This window comes from Malaya genurostris, chromosome 2, assembly GCF_030247185.1.
Source record: "Malaya genurostris strain Urasoe2022 chromosome 2, Malgen_1.1, whole genome shotgun sequence".
Lineage (NCBI taxonomy): Eukaryota > Metazoa > Arthropoda > Insecta > Diptera > Culicidae > Malaya > Malaya genurostris.
The window spans coordinates 71,703,439-71,720,011 of record NC_080571.1 but is presented as its reverse complement, the minus strand read 5'-3'; the positions used below and the strand labels follow the sequence as shown (position 1 = coordinate 71,720,011).

The 16,573-nt window shown below is 36.6% G+C and overlaps 2 protein-coding genes across 19 annotated transcripts in view; both read left to right on the top strand.

Annotated features, from left to right (window-relative positions):
- LOC131432272 (signal peptide peptidase-like 3) overlaps positions 1 to 4,972 on the top strand; it is a 109,252-nt gene extending 104,280 nt beyond the window's left edge. For 8 of the 9 annotated variants that reach the window (XM_058598450.1, XM_058598449.1, XM_058598448.1 and 5 more), the window contains one exon: positions 3,783 to 4,972. In XM_058598450.1, coding sequence (XP_058454433.1) covers positions 3,783 to 3,851 — 69 coding nt within the window. In that variant the 3' untranslated portion in view covers positions 3,852 to 4,972. The remainder of the gene's footprint in view (positions 1 to 3,782) is intronic. The other variant, XR_009229822.1, reaches the window with a different exon arrangement.
- Positions 4,973 to 8,060: 3,088 nt separating this feature from the next.
- Positions 8,061 to 16,573, top strand: part of LOC131432269 (SH2B adapter protein 2) — a 64,141-nt gene continuing 55,628 nt past the window's right edge. For 3 of the 10 annotated variants that reach the window (XM_058598440.1, XM_058598430.1, XM_058598441.1), the window contains exon 1: positions 8,061 to 8,481. The gene's annotated coding sequence lies outside the window, so the exon portion shown is untranslated. Of the gene's footprint in view, positions 8,482 to 14,794; positions 14,958 to 15,006; positions 15,148 to 15,234; positions 15,291 to 15,332; positions 15,845 to 16,573 lie in introns of those variants that run through there. The other 7 variants (XM_058598431.1, XM_058598434.1, XM_058598435.1 and 4 more) reach the window with 5 other exon arrangements.

Genomic DNA, 16,573 nt, shown 5'->3' with positions numbered 1-16,573 from the left:
GATTCTTGTATTGCTACAGAATGACAGAGAAGTGTTTAAATGTCTCGAAGAAGCTTCGGTGTACCAAATGGAAATTACGGCATCTTTTCGGTACTATTTGCGTACTCCATCTTCAGGGCTCCCCAATCCAGACACAGGGTTCGTGGCTAGGTAAAAAACTGTAATATCTGGGATAGTGGCTGCTAGTTTGCCTGAAGATGGCCGCACTGTCATTCCATTTTCAAATATCATGTTCCAATTATGAACACGTCTGTCTCCTCCATCAGACCTAATTCCATTGAGACGCAGACAAAAGCAGCAATCATAATATAGGGGGCGAGGTTTCAATGGTCAATAAAGAAGCACTGTTTCTATTGCATTGTCTCCTGAAAGACATCATTACGAAAATCGTAGAGGAGTGTGTCAAGTCATCGCCACTGTGATCACAATCAGCACTTAGCCGCCTCAACACTCACAAGCAGGCTTTTATCTGCAAAATCCAGTATTATCACACAATTATACAATTATATGTAGCTTTCTCTAGTGTAGTATAGTCGTTGTTAACTTTTCAGTGTATTTCACTGCCCATACTTGCATATCAGTCCCATATGGAAAATCGGCAAGTCGAGAAAAAGACGATTAAAATATTATTTCCGAATTTTTTGATATATTGTGCTACATAATGCTAAATCATGATATTATTATATGAAATATCGGTAATACAGCTTTACTATTCCAACATTTTAGCAAATAAAATTATTGAAATTTGCACTGAATGGGACTGATATGCGGGTATTTTGCATATGGGACAGACATGAGTTGATATTTTTTCACATTTTACTGAACAAACCCTCAACTTTTATTGCAATTTCTGAGAGTATATTGAGAATAAATTTCATTCCTCAAGCTAACTCAAAAATGGCGAAAATCGATATGGGACTGATATGCGAGTATGGGCAGTTCACTTCAATACAAACGACCAGCAGCTGAATGTAATTGATGTAATTACACTTGTATGAAGCGAAACTCACACTGAGAACGCGCCGTGCGCCACAAAATAAATCTTTTCATTATTTTTCCTACACCGGAACAAGTACTTCGAACGATCGGTGTACATAGCCAATAAGTAAACTACCGATTCGCTTATACCAAAAGAAGTTATTTTTTGCGAAAGGTAACGTAGTAATGAAATGTCCCTTACTAGCTCAAAACCGTCGTCGCGGGTACGAAAAGGAGCCAAATACAGTCGTCATGAATTTTCCTCTTTGATGCTCGTTTATGTCAAACATTTTAGCAAACTTAAATTTCAAGTTATTTGTGCTTATTTAATACTACTGAAAATTTTATAAGAAATTGCTGACCATATTTCCGATGGCAGGTAGTAAAAGTTATGTTGATACAATAGATATAACAAAAGGTATTCACGATCAAAAATTTATCACTCTCCTAGAGGGTAAATTTTAAAAAGACGCCCAATGTTAAAGTAAGACGTATTCACGTCAAAACTCGAATTTTGAGAATGATTTTTATGTGTGCGGTTTTAATTCTTTAGTGTGTCAGAACTTCGCTTAACACAGCAAGGGTAAAAGCCAAGATACCCTGTTCACAACTTTATTATTGAAACTTCTGCAGCAATGGGCATTGAAATACCCCTACAATTGGGAGCTCCTGTTTGGTGGTCTTTTACGACATGAAACAGGAAACATGTGGAATAATTATTGGTCAGAATAATTCCGCCAAATGTTACACGTTTACCTTTTTATCGGGCAAGTAGACCGTTGTGTTATTCCTAACAAATTAGAAACCGCTATCGACGCTACACGACATCTAGGCTGCTAGGAAAGGGGAATTTACATTCATAGTTTTCTAATGGAAAGATTTTCATATATGTTTTATTGTAATATGAATTATATTTAAAATTGTTGAGAGTTAAGTAGAGTTTACATTCACATGTAGTAACTTTTCAGCCCTATCATACATGATTAGGCTATTTCCATTAAAATAACTTTTTTTCTATCTCTATTCTGTTATTTTTTTTGTAGGGAAATTGAAAACCTATCTGTAACGTGTAACCGGGGAAAAGAACTTGTAAATTAGCTTACTAGCTAATATTTACAAAGAGCGAATTCAATTGAAGATTGCATCGACTTTTATCGGAATTTGTTTACAATACAACTTATGTTACATTTTTTGAGTAAAGAGGTTTTAATATTAAAGGCTTCCGCCGCTTCGTGCCAGAAAAATTTTTTGGCTCTATGTGCGAGGTTGAGTATCGAACCCAGGTGGGCTGCATCGACCTACCCATCACACTATACTCGTCCCCTTACATTACATCTAATGGTTCTATATTTGTGAGTCTGTGCAACTCATTCGTACTAAACCATGGGACGCTTCAAAATCGTGATAATTATTTGGTTTAAGAAAGGAAGGCTTATGGACAGTGTTGGTGATTACCGAAAATTTGACAGAAGCTTTTATATTGCTATCTATATTGTATACAACATTTTCAATCCGGTAGAAGATGCTACAAGAATTTGAGTCTCTCAATGCATGAACCGCGAGAGAATTGTTCTACATTTCTTCGCTCCACTTCATACTCTGAGTATTTCACAGCCCTTAAAAAAATGTACAGTCTGACAAGTTGCTATGTGGAATTTCCCAAGAGAGAATCGCAAGTTGACAATTATCACAGAAAATCGAATCGATGATTCAACTTGATGATTCTTATACTAGGTTGCAATATTTCAAAACCCTTGTGTGGAGTATTCACAGACATTTTCATAGACACAACTTATACAAAGGTTATATGCACATAGTTAGAACAAGCGGCAAAAGTAAAATCCTTATACAAAACTTATAAAGGTTCGAGCTCAGAGACAGGATTCGAACATAACTTATAAAACCGATACACTGAAGAAGGATGCAAATAGCATTCCGAAATACGTATCTGTATTATAACGTTTGATACACTTTCGGAAAAATAGTGACTGTGAAAATAGTGACTTTGTGAGAGTGTAATGACGTGATATAACATAGTGGAATTCAACGGTACAACAACAGTACTATTAGTGAGAACATTCTACTAACAGCTCAAACAGAAATTTAGTGAAAAGTAAAATGATTCTATCGCAATGATCAACTGCCTGTATAGAATCGGATCGCGAAACGTAAATAAGCGACCGTTTGTTGCTTCAGAGAGGATCCCCACAGCAGCTAGCTAACCTTTGATTCTCAGAAATGTCATCGAGAGAAGTTCGCTCTCGCACTGGTTTCTATTCTATGTTAAATGAGCCATGCCGGGTTTTTGTTGTTGCGATGATAGCCGTCTCTCTTTGATGGCACTGATTCAATCGTGTGAAGAGCTATTGGTGAGCGTTCTTTGATACGATAAAAGCCATCCTTGCTTATGGACATTGAAGAGTAATTCCCATGGATGACCGAGCAAATATCCATGGATGACCGAGCGAATATTCAAGGGAGGGAGGGGGGTTCAAAAGGTGAGGAAGGTGCAAAACTTTGAAAGAAAGGTCAAGTTATTTGCACTTTTACATAAAAAATACTCTATTGTTCATGGAACTTACTATTGAAAAATCTTCCATGGGGGAAACTTCCCACAAACCCTCCTGCGCACGGGCCTGGTAGTTTTTATCTGGTCTTTTCATCATAAATTGTCATGTCCCAAGCATAAGTGTCCCATGAATATAGGAAACTCCACAGGATATGGGTCAATTATGCGTACGACGGCTGTACAATGCATACCTTAAACTTCGTGTAAAATGTTGGATTTTTTTCTCCAATTCCAGGGTGACTTGAGGCGAATGTGGAGTGAACCGTTCATCATACAACAAGCATCTAAGCAATTAGAAGTTTAAGCTGTAATTGCAATTCAGAGTAGGGACAACCAATACATCTACATAAATAGTATTAAGGTTACGTTGAGTAAAACAAAACAAATCTATTATAGGATGAGAACAAGGATAGTGTAAGTACCTACATCTGTAAGAACTGCAAAATAAACCACATTACTGATATGGATATATGAATGTATTTAGTAACAAATCGAACAAGTCGGTAGCAAGCGAACAAATACAAAAATGGCCCCATGCGTTACTGTGCTCCAAATGAAAGACATTTCCGGATCCCACGACATTGTAGTGCGAATCAAGTGAAGTCGTTTTAAGAACACAAGGGAACCACACAAATACAGACAGCTACATTACAAGTCTAGGAGCTAAGCATACCTTTGATATAAGAAAGATTTTTGTGCGTTTTTTTTTTATGATTTTTTAGTTATTCTTATTTCTTATTTCGAGACTTTAGCAATGTGTACGTATTAATTTAACGCAAGCTATGAACAAACTACGACTTTAGCAACTGTAAGCCAGAGAAGTTGGACTTCGTTAATCAAACATGCAAATATTTTATATACCCCGAGCAGAAAACGAACCATAATCATTGTAGTACTATTTTTTCATCTAATTTAAAAATCACCCTACTTCATCCTGTCATTTACAAAGAGCGCGCGAAAATAGCTATCGTCGTACTTTGAACCTAGAGAGAAGGCATGGAATGCTAGTGGTTTTGAATTCCTCGAAAAAAAATATCAGTTCAAGTCAAATTATTAGTAAGCATAGGTTCCGTATGAATCAACCGAATTTTGGGCCAAATTTTCCATGGTCGAACCAACCAAACAGTTGAAGAACTCATTTGCGATTAGTATAGCCCGCTCTAGCCCAGAACGACGTCTGATGTTTTACTTTACAGTCTTCTGAAGACAGATCAGGAATATAAGCAAACTTTTTCGGAGCAAAAAGTCGTTACATAGCCACACTCACAGCCTCATGCGAAATGACAAAAGAATATAAAAATGTGATAATTTTATATAGTTTCTGCACTCTCTGTGTATGCCTATCTCGAATGTATACCTTATAATTTTTAAATAGAAAAGTCTGTTTAAACTAGAAAAATAAATATCGTTTTCGAACATTGTAAATTGGTATTCAAATGATCCGAAAAAATGTTCTCCCTGTTATGTTCCCAAGTACGATAAAGATTTCAATTGCATTTTGGAGATGGATAGTATCCCTTATCATGAATAGACATGAACAATGGTTATTGGGTTTACAGGTAAGTTGTAAGGCATTCCCGAAGTTATTATTTTGTTGTAAAAATGTGTACAATTAGTTATATCAAAGCACGGTTGATCACTTTCTACAACTTTTCCTATCATTATGGGTAATTCTCCTTCGAAAAACTGGTTATATAGTCTTTCCCGAATCGATGCCATTTTTCAATTCTTTGTATGAAGTAAAGCGATATGCAGCAAGATCAGCTGTCGGAATAGAAATAGAAATCAGAAAGTACTTTATCTGGGCTGTATGGCAGGTGATATAACAGTTCCTATTGCAGTGTTTATGGTAAGATATAACAGTTTTAAAAGCATTTACACCTAACGATGTATACAAAACTACGCAATTATAAATTCACACCGGCATCTAGGTGTAATCCTCCAAAGCTTATTTTTTAGACCCAATACTATGCACTTATCCCCGGATGTTTTGACGTAGGATTGCGTTTTTCCTTTTCATATAGGGGTGCGATTTCAAAATACGGAAAATAAACCATTCAGCATATTCCTCATTAAATTGGATGTTGTTGTCATGCTCCAATGAGATTCACTGTGAAAATACAGGCGTTCGAAGACAAAAAAAAGCGAAATCATTGTTTGAATTTTAAGAGAGAAAGGTAATATTATTGATCTATTTTTCTAATAAGAACATCCAAAATGTCAACTTAATTGTTAAACGATATCATTGACTCTTTGATGTAATTAAGCTACCCGTTAGGAACGCTGTTTAATCTATCGACAGAACAATGAGTTTCCTATGCGTTGGAAGGCATCCCATACGTTTCCGGTTAACAAAGAAGGTGTGGCTTGAGGCTTCCGAATCGTCGTCAATGTTTGTTCATATGAGCAAAAGTTTGTTCCAAATCTAAATTAAGCAAGCTTTACTCCGCAATACTCCGTATACTGTGGATAGCATGAACCATTCAGATCTATGTGCCTAAGCTTCAACGAGTTCGCCGAGTATTTTGATTTTAACCTGTCCTCTAACGTTTTCAAATAAACATAAACATATCATTTCGGTATAACAAGTGATATCAGCGCTCAGAGATGGCATTTCACCAGAGTTATACACGCTAGAGTCAGATTTTTGCCACACCGAGGATGAAAAAAACGAAGCACCGCACAAAGAGGAAAGCGCACTTCTTCTCAGTGTCGAATAGACAGCATTTGAGTGTGTGCTTGTGGTTAAAGCAGCTGGCGCGAGTGAAACACATTCTCTTCGCATGAATCGCTCACACGCGCTCTCGTCTAAATACACCCAAGTGACCACTGGCGCGTGATTGTGAGCGAACACTTCTGTGAACTTCAATTAATAGAGAGTAGATCTGGCCTTGCTATGAAAAATTTGCAAGGAAAACCGAAAATTTTACGATAAATTGTTTTATTTTGCTGATTTTGCGTGTCCACGCTTCATCTACGAAAACCATACAGCAGAGTGCTCACCGGCGTGTACACCTCTGTGAAAGTATCTGCATCCTCCTCAGAGAATTTATTAGCTAATGCTCTAGCACTTTGGTGCGATTCAGTGGAAGAGGTAAAAGGAAATAAACAAACGCACTCATGATGCGTGCACACTTACACAACAGTGGTGTATAAATGTGAAAGAGAAGAGCTCTCGTTGAAGTTGTCAGTGCGAGGGGAGAAATTTTGCTTGCTCTTCGTCACACATAGGAGATAGACATCTCTGTCAGCGCTAATGTGAACATGGTATAAAACCAGAGACCAGTGAAGAAAAGTCGTAGATCTAGCAACGTGATATATAACAACAATTCTAGCATATTGCTTACTTTTGTGTTTGTGTGCGAGCATAAATGTAGGCCCTTATTACCGGTGCCACTACACGGTGAAAACCAAGTGAAGTGACTGTGACCCTTATTATGGGTATCACTTCACGGTGGAAATCAAGTGAAGTGAATGTATGTCCTTATTACGGATTTCGCTTCAGAGACAAAAGTAATTACTTAAATGAACTTGATGCCATTATGAAAATCACGCCACCAACATTTTGTTGAAAAAATTATTTTTTTCCATCACAGTTATCACTTCACTATGCGTGATACTGGTACTAGGTAAAATCAAATGAAGTGACATGTAAGTGAAGTGAATGTGAAAGTGGAAGTGAGAACGGTAATAAGGGCCGTAATGTAATTGAGCTAGTTAGCTAAAACATCGCTCCCACTTTATTATAGCTGACACTTGTGAAGTATTACACTTGTCAACAACAAGTTTAGCGCATCTTGATAGCGATAGTACCGTGAAGAGAATGATAGTTCAATAGATGAAGAAGAAGTAAAACAAATGGTTTGAGAGTTAGGGAAACGTGTGTGAACCGAACGCCGCTTAGTTTTATAAATACTTATTTGCGTAATTACAGTTACATTCCTTTCCAAATAGTTACTTGTTTGAACTTGAACTTATAGATAAAAGTTCTTGCCACTTAATTGAATTAATACTTATCGCTTAACCTAACTTATTCTAGGAGTGCACTGTTCGATAAATATCTATCTTAGAACTAGAGTTCTCTAAAATTATCTAACGGTAAGATTGAAAAATATCATACATAAATTGTTAATAATAGACCTATAATGTGTTGTTACAAATCTATGAAGCAACAGTAGATCCATGAGCTCTGAACCAAAACAGTAGGAATTTACTAAACGTTAGTTTTATATATTATAGCAGCTTAATGAACTAATGTGAACTTAAACTAAATTTATTACATTAAAAATCTTCCCTGTGGAAATAAAGGGACCATTACAAATGCGGAAAGGGACCATTACAAATGCGGAATATTACAAAGGAATATTTATTCTGCTCGGGAGTTTATATTACATTTAACAAGTAAGCAGAATCCAAGTAAATGGATAGTAACGAATACCATTGGCGTACCCCCGGTGTCTGCGCTGAATATTATCCTCTGACAGCGAAGCCGAGTCGAAACGACAGCGAAACACCACTCCCCTTCGTACGTGTTTTGATTGCGCTTCGAAGGCGGCGGTGTGATGTTTTCCCGTTTTAACGAAAATTAATTCAAGTTTTTATCGGCAAATCCATTTTGAAATCGAGCAAAACTAGTGTCAAAACGTAGACCGACGATTTCTGCGTTCCAGTGAAATATTTATTGCCCGTGAAATGTGTTATCTAGTGTGTGGTGATGATTTTTCCTGCTGCGGGCCAAAGATCATCTCATAAACCTCGAGGAAAAAAGTAGAAGAAACATTTTGTACTGGCAGCAGCAGCATCATCACCATCATTATCATCATCATCATCATCGGCAGCAGTAGCAGTGGCCACAACTGCATCAGCGACGGCCGAGAAGAGAAGAGCCTGCTTACAACCAAACAGACCATTTTCGGAAGAAGGTGTACAGCAAAGTAGGATGTGATGATTTTTTTTTCTTAATTTGCTTCAGTGCTATCGTGGCTTACATTTTGAAGTTTATTCGGTGCGATCTAGATCCTTGCTATCGGCATCCTCTGATGCTGTCAGCGTTCGGGTGGTAATGCTGGGAAAATAATTCGGATACTGTTAGGAGGAAATCTGCGATTGAGATTTTGGTTTTACTAAGATAATGGATATAAGACAATATTTGAATGATGCGAAGTTGTACTTTTCCTGTTCCGTGTTGTTGAAGCACGGCAGAATTATTACACAGATGACAGTTTTTAGGAAGACGGTCGTAAAAAAGTTTTGTGTCACGCAACTAAAATCCACAATAGCCAAAACTGCAAATTATTCGTACTCAAGGTTATTTTTCATAATTTGCAAAAAAGGTTTGATGATTTGATGTGCTTACGAGGGTAACTGAGAATCTAATCATAGGTTTATTTATTTGGCATTATTAATTGTAGGCAAATTAAGTTTTATTATGCAAATTATTTTCAATATGCGATTGGTTTTTACGTGAATGGATTTGTTATAGAATAGTGCAAAAAAGCTTGATGAGATAAAATGGGCATCAAATTTGTTTCGAAGAAACAAGCAACTCATAATACTTTTATTTTAAATATGGTAATGTTTTCATGACATGTTGATGTAGAATCATTATGTTCAATGCCACCTAAACACTAGATTATTTAAATTCGGTTCTTAGGCGGCTTTGGAATTTGAACTCGAGGACATAATGTTGGTATTAGTCTTCCAATGAACTTCATTCCCTGGTCTACGTTGAATTTTATTTTAAAATTTGTTAATTGAACTGATCAGCGTAACCGTAGAAAATTATCTGCGAAACAGGTGTTCTATTTGAACTAGTTGTTTGAAAATACTAGTTTAAAATGTATTTCTGGGAAGATATGCCGCGCTGGTTCACTTGTGGCACCATCATCTATTGATTTACTGTAGTTGCTGTTGCTTTCATTATTGGAAGCATCATTTTGGGTGGTTTTCATTGCTAGTTGTAATGGACTTATTCTGTTGTATATTGGTAAAAACATCGAAAAATTACTTGAAAAACTGAAATGAAAAAACTGCTTCATATTCTCATCCTTTGTCGTTGTCTATCACCAATAGCTAAGGAACTCCTGAAATGCACACATCAACTCAAATCGAAGACAATACCGAAACTCAAAAACAGTTAGTAAAGAAATTTAACGTTCGAAAGATTCAGAAGGAGGGAAAATAGGTTCCTCATGAGTGATGATTAATAGTAGAAAAAGCAAAATTGCACTGTCTTGGCATTTCTGCACGAGATCGTGACGGAGGATGAAAAAAGAATTTATTTTGAGATTTCCTAGCGTAGAAGGTTATGGGTCGACCCTCGTCAACTGCAATAAAAAAAGAAAATGTGTCTGTACATTTTAGGTGAAGTTTTAGATTTTTTTAAATTTTTGTGAGAATTCGATCACTATTCTCGGTACTTCCAGGATCCAGACCGTTCAACCATCGACTAATATAAATTACAAATTCAAACAGTTTTGTGAATTTAAAAGTTTTAAGTTATACTTTCATATTTCAATTACTCATTACTCTGTAATTCCGAGACTGGAAGTCGGCTTAAGAAGTAAAACTTATGCGTTCTATGAGATGTTGAAGTGAACTCCCGATATTTCACTCGTCAGGACAATCATTGATTGCTGGTGCAATTTATATTAGCTTCATTTCTCCTGTCACTGCTTAATTACAATGTGACTAAATAATAATCGAACAGCATAAATATTGAAATATATTCATTTACTTCAATAAACTTTAAAACCGATAACTTTTTACAAAAATGAGCTTTATCTATTTTTGTGTATGTCCATGCTCTCTGTTTTTTTTAACTTCAACAAGGAATAGGAGAATGAAAGAAAAAACAAAAAAAATCGCCTGTCTCAGGCTTCTACTTCTAGTATAGAACTATCGAGTATCTCATTTCACAGTCACTTTCACAGTGGACGTTAACGATGAGTTTAGTCAGTCTGTCAAGGTCATTCGACGTGACTGCCAAATTGCAACTCTGCCCAAGGACCAGTATAAAAGAAAACAATGTGTAAGACCATACAATAACACGACCTACTTCGGTACTTCAATAAAGGCAAGGCCATTTGATGCAGACAGTGTAGTAGCTAATAGCATCAACTTGAGGTCTGTTTAGCGGTTTATGTTGAACCGTCAGGAGGCGTAAAAAGTTTAATATAAATTGTCAATGCATTGATGAATCGGAGACGGAACGTAAAACAAATCTTGAATGTTTTGAATCCAACTCAGTTGTTTTACAGTTTTTGGAATAGCCAAGTGTCCTATACCATTCAAAATTGCACGTCGATCTGAGCAATGTGTGTGTATGTGCCAAATAATGTCAAAACTAATTTTTTACAGAGATAGTCAAAGTCTTAGAGTCTCAAATTTCATCCGAATTCGACTTCTGGTCCGGAGCTATAGGGTAGTGTGTTTGAAATTGCAAACTGTTATTTAGAGCGATGATGCTTCTTCTGAACAACTTCTTCTTAATTTGACAGACTGGTCACAAAAATGAAAAGATCTTAATCAGAAACCTTGAGAAATGTATTAACCAACTTAAAGAAATTTAGTACTTATTTAGACCATATGAAGGAAAGGCTTATCCAATTTACCTAGTGGTATGATGATGCCTATCTCTTGTCATTCAAACAGTTCTATTATAACATACTTTTTTCATGAAAAAAATTAATTGGACAAATTAGGGCAAATAGTTTCTGACAAAATTTGAATCAGATAAATTTGGTTAATTCACAAAACCGGGATTTAGCGTTGCATATTCGACAACAACTTTGGTGATTGGAAACTTTCTGAAAATGTGCGGATAGAAAAAAACGCGATTTCTCGGTTACGTGACTTATACGATTATATTCTCAGAAGTGACAGCAAATTAATCTTCGAACTTTATTCACAACCCATAAGTACCTGGAGCGCGATTGAGGTAGGACTGCGTTCGATATGCGTATAGATATTAATTGATTTGATGCCGTTTGATCGCCTAAAATAGAAGAAATCATTACATATTTTTAATCGTAGCACAAGTCATACAATCGTACATATATTTCATATATCTCAATATTTCAGTGAAAGAAACTATCAAAATGGTGTAATCCCGTTATTTCATTATTATTTTACCATATAAGGAGTGTATCGAAAATAAGCTATCCACAAAATTTTCTTTCAAATTATGATAAAAAACGATATTTTATTCAAACTAAAAATTGATCTTTTATTGTACGAGGTTAAACTTAGGCATAATGAAAACCGGATGAAATTTAGGTTATTCCTTCACGAATTATTGATCTTTTGATCGAACGCTCTTCATCAAGTTCCAAACAAGTGTTGCATCGCAATTTTTGGACGCTTGAGCCCAATTTTTTATTAACTCCTGCATGTTCCCAGCTGCTTTACCAGTCTTCTTGAAGACCCTCTTCAAGATTACCCAATAACGTTCGATGGGTCGAAGCTGAGGGCAATTTGGTGGATTGATATTTTTCTCAACGAAATTTTTACCCTTTTCCGCAAGCCAATTGAGAGTGGTTTGGCAAAGTGAGCCGACTCTAAATCCGGCCAAAATAGTGTAGGTGTACTATGCTTCTTATATAAAGGCAGCAATCTCTTCTGGAGACACTCAGATTGATAGATTTCTGAATTTTTAGTTTCGGTAGTGTGGTAGTGCATTCATAGTCGCGGTAAATTGTTAACTTCAAACCACAGGAACATATTACTTGCCATACCAGTTCTCCTTTACATAAGTCTCACTGTCCATCAAAACGCATGTATCCGGACACTGCAAAAGACGCGAATACAATTTCCCGGTCCTTGTTGCTGCTCGCTTCTTCTGTTCTACACTTTGTTTCGAGATTTGCTGCTTCTTGTAGGTCTTCAGGTGATTTCACCTCTTGATACGCTGGATCATTCCGACACTCGTTCCTGCTTTTTTGGCCAAATCACGTATTGACATTGATAGGTTCTTCATGATTAGAGATATCACTTTCTGGTCCAGTTTCGGATTGGAAGAACCGCCTCTTCATGGTAGCTTATTCAAAGCATAGTGTTCCCCAAACTTATTATTCATGGTTTTAACACTGGCATGATGAATTCCAAACCGCTTCGCCAATTTTCGCATAGTTATACCCTTCTCACTTAGCCATGTGTCCAGAACCTTAATTTTCACTTCCTTTTCAATACTCGACATTTTTAAAACGCAAAATTTCAACCGCACAAACAAGTAAACAAACGAAAACTGACAGCCATCTTAGTGATCTGAGCATAAAAAACCATCACAAATACATGCGTACAACAGAAATGTATGTGGATAGCTTATTTCCGATACACTCCTTAAACACTAATCGTAGTATTTTCCTCGAACGGGAAGCAGTCAAATGCTGGCTTTATTCGCACTCGTTTGGATAAAATTTCGCACTGCAAAAAGTGCACAAAGCTAATTAATTTCTAAATTTGCACTAAAGTGATGATTTTTATCTCCAATTTGCAAAGAATTAGATCATCAGAAGAGCTGATATTGTATAATGTTCCCCAACTTTAGTCACTTTTTGTTGTAATTTGCTCCAATGCAAACGACCAGCAGCAGGGTGACGCAATCGCTCTTGTTTGAAACGAAACTCACACTGCGAACGTCTTAGTTTTTCTGCGTTTAGGCTTGAAGAACCATTTCATTCGCCATTGATTGAAGCATCCGTTGAGTAATGCTGTGTGTAGTTTCACTGTCTTAACGTAGATGATTGTCTGCGCAATCGATGTGTCTCCGTTCATGGATTATCATAGACTAAAGCTAGCAAACGTGCAACAGATAGATTAGGCTGATTTTTATGTTCTGTGTTAAGATAATTTTTTTCACTATTTAAACAACGTCCACGTAATAAACGTGATATTTATAAAAAAGTTTTAGTTTCGTGAAAGAATTAGAGAAAGTACTCAAACAAGGAAAAAGTTATTGAGAAATCAAATCGTGATGTGAAATTTGGAAAATGCACCCAGGTGAATTTAGTAAAGAAAGTATCTCGTGAACTGAAAGTGACAGCCAATTGATCTTCGAATTTGATCTATGATCCAGTAGTAGCTTTTAAACGAACCTAAGCTTTTAGAAATTGGTTCAGCCATCTCCGACAAAATTGTGCGTTTTGTTGATTATGTCACCATTATGTCTCCGGAACCAGAAGTGACATAAAATCGATCTTCGTTGTGAATCATAACCTAAGAGTAGCTTTCAAACGAGTCCAAGTTAGTGAAAATCGGTTCAGCCATCTTCGAGAAAATTTCCATCAATTCTATTACCTTCCCATAGAGAAAGGCAAAATACTTAAAAGTGACAATTTTACACTTATCACCATGTATATCCGGAACAGTTGGAAAGTTGTTGTATCTAAATCAAAATCAGTAATTTTCTCTGGGATCATAAGATCTTTCATTGGAACCTGAGATGCTAGGAATTAGTTCAACCATCTTTCAGAAAAGTGATTGACATTATTTTATTTTTTTTATCCTGTAGTTCCGGAACAGGAAGTTGTACACAGGTGAAATTCAGAAACTTTGTATGGGACCATAAGATTTTTCGTTTGAATCTAAGTTTGTGGCAATCGGTCTGGCCACCTCCGAGATAATTTTTAGATCTCGACTAACTGATTCGGATGGTATATTACAATCGGCCCTCCAGGTTCCTATATGAGAAAGGAAAAAAAATCATATATACCAAAACTTATGCCAATATTCTGTTCAAAGCTTGATCAGTTGAACGTGTGAATCTTTATTTGATTCATACAACAGTAGGGTTTCCCATCGGTTCCCCGCTGCGTCTGGAACTAAGTCTCTTTCTATTCAAACACGACTTCGCCTCACGTTACTTTTAACGATTATGCAAATCTGTTCCTGTACCAGAAGTCACTTGAAGCAACCCAGCAAAAGGAGGATTGCTGGGAATTAACGCGGGTCGGAATGAATGGTTTCAAAGTTTTACAGGAAAGTTTTTAAAATCATATGCAAATCATATCTTTCCAACCCGCGACCTTTCCAATGGGGTCGGATCTGTGGACCACTTGTGCTTACTTACTTGAGCTATTTTAAACCGTGACCTTGAACTTGATCGGAACTAGATCGAACCATCACCAGAACAGATTGTTGGATGGTGACGGAATTTTGAGTGCCACGGCAGCAGAAGAGGATGTTTCCGTCCGACGGATGATGATGATGATGATGATGATAGATCGAATTGAAGTGCGCGACGAACAGTCGCAATATGTTTCGTTACAACTATTAGGCATTACAAAGAGAGCACTGATTGAATCGTCCTCGTTAGTTTACTACTTGCGCCGGGAGAGCTTCGGCCACTGGTGCGCTCAGAGTGTGAGATAAGAGCACCGAACAGTGAATGAAATGATGAATAAAGTTTCAGGTGAATAAAAAAAAAAATTCCGATCCACGAACGGGAAAACGTAAACAACCCAGTTTCTACGCCGCAATCAATCAATAGAGCTTGCAATGCAGAGAAGCATATGTGCAGTCAGATAGTAGGGAAAGGCAATCCGCGAAAATAGTGCACAATTGATAAATTAATCACGTCAAGCAGAGTGGTGCCTATTTGTGTCGGTTTCTCTCCAACTGATTGACAATTGTTTTCCGTGTGGTTTCGCATTCAATTTTATTTTCTTCTATTTTCTATGTCTATTCAGCTAGCTAATGACGTGAAGTGCGGTGAAGTGTCGAGGCGATATTCATAAATAAAACAGTAAGTTAGAGAAAATAGTGTGAGTCTGTGCAGTGACAAGCAGAATTTCAAAATGTGAATTGAATAATGGAAATATTTGATTATCTGTAGAGGACAGAGGCGAAAACCCGAACCAGATCGGTACACTGTGGTGTGCTTCTCATATTTTTGTTTCGCTTACGGGAACGAGCCGACGACGTTCCAAATGTTTATAAATTTGAATATATAAATGAATAAAGGCGAACACTATAAATATGTGGCGTGATAAGAGACGATCTGTGCGCCTTTCAGTAGTACATGTTTTGTGGAAATCGAACTACGAGAGCTACTACAAGAAGTGAAACGTTAGTTTCGTGGTACATAACTCTGGCGGTAGATATTTTCTAGCAGTAGTTTAAACAAAAATGTTGACTACTGCCCGGAAAATCAAAGAATACATACAGTCTGTTACATAAACTGTACGCGGAATTCAGTCGTTTTTCGAGATGAGTGCCATGAAAAAGGACTCAAATAATTGGAATCAGCTGCTGCAAAATACATTGGGGAAGTCGAAGCAGTTCGTAACGTAGCAGTAGGTGAATCGCTAGAATAAAAGTCGACAATGTCGATGATTTTCCTAATCGCGGGAATGTATGCAAAGTTACAAAAAAAAAAGACGGAAAAACGTTCTCGCAGTGCACAGTGGTCCGAAACGGGAAATTAGCGTGACAAAAATATTTTCACCATCAAATATTAGTTTTTTGTAGGTCATGTCTTCACAAAAGTTGTTTGTAATCAAATAGCGCTCCTTTTGATGAAAAAAGTTACTAGGGTGGTCCTTACTTAGATTGAAATCTGAAATCTAACTTTCTTAATTGAACTCAAAAATGATTTGGTTGTACAATAAAGTTGTAGGAAATTTCATTGCGAGCAACTTTGCTGAAAAAAGCACCTCTCTATCTCTTTATTTGATCGAGTTACATCAATTTTCCCGAATAAAGGAAGGATGGCTCGAATGAACAATGTATGGAACACTTGTAGATCTAAGTTGATACTATCATTTTGCCGAAGAAAGTGTGTTGATACGTTAAGGCGTTTAAGAGTTATGCAATGTTTTAGTTTTTTTTAAAGGTATTTTTAAAACTAATTCAAATAAGTTAAAAAAATTTTCTCTTAAATTTTTATTTATTTTATGACCTTTCAGGAACCACATAGGATACATTTTTATCGATCTAGCATCTAATGAATATTGATATTTGAAGCTTGACTAGTTTTTGATGAAAAAATAATCATGAACTTTTTACTGGTAGCTCATATGAAAAAGC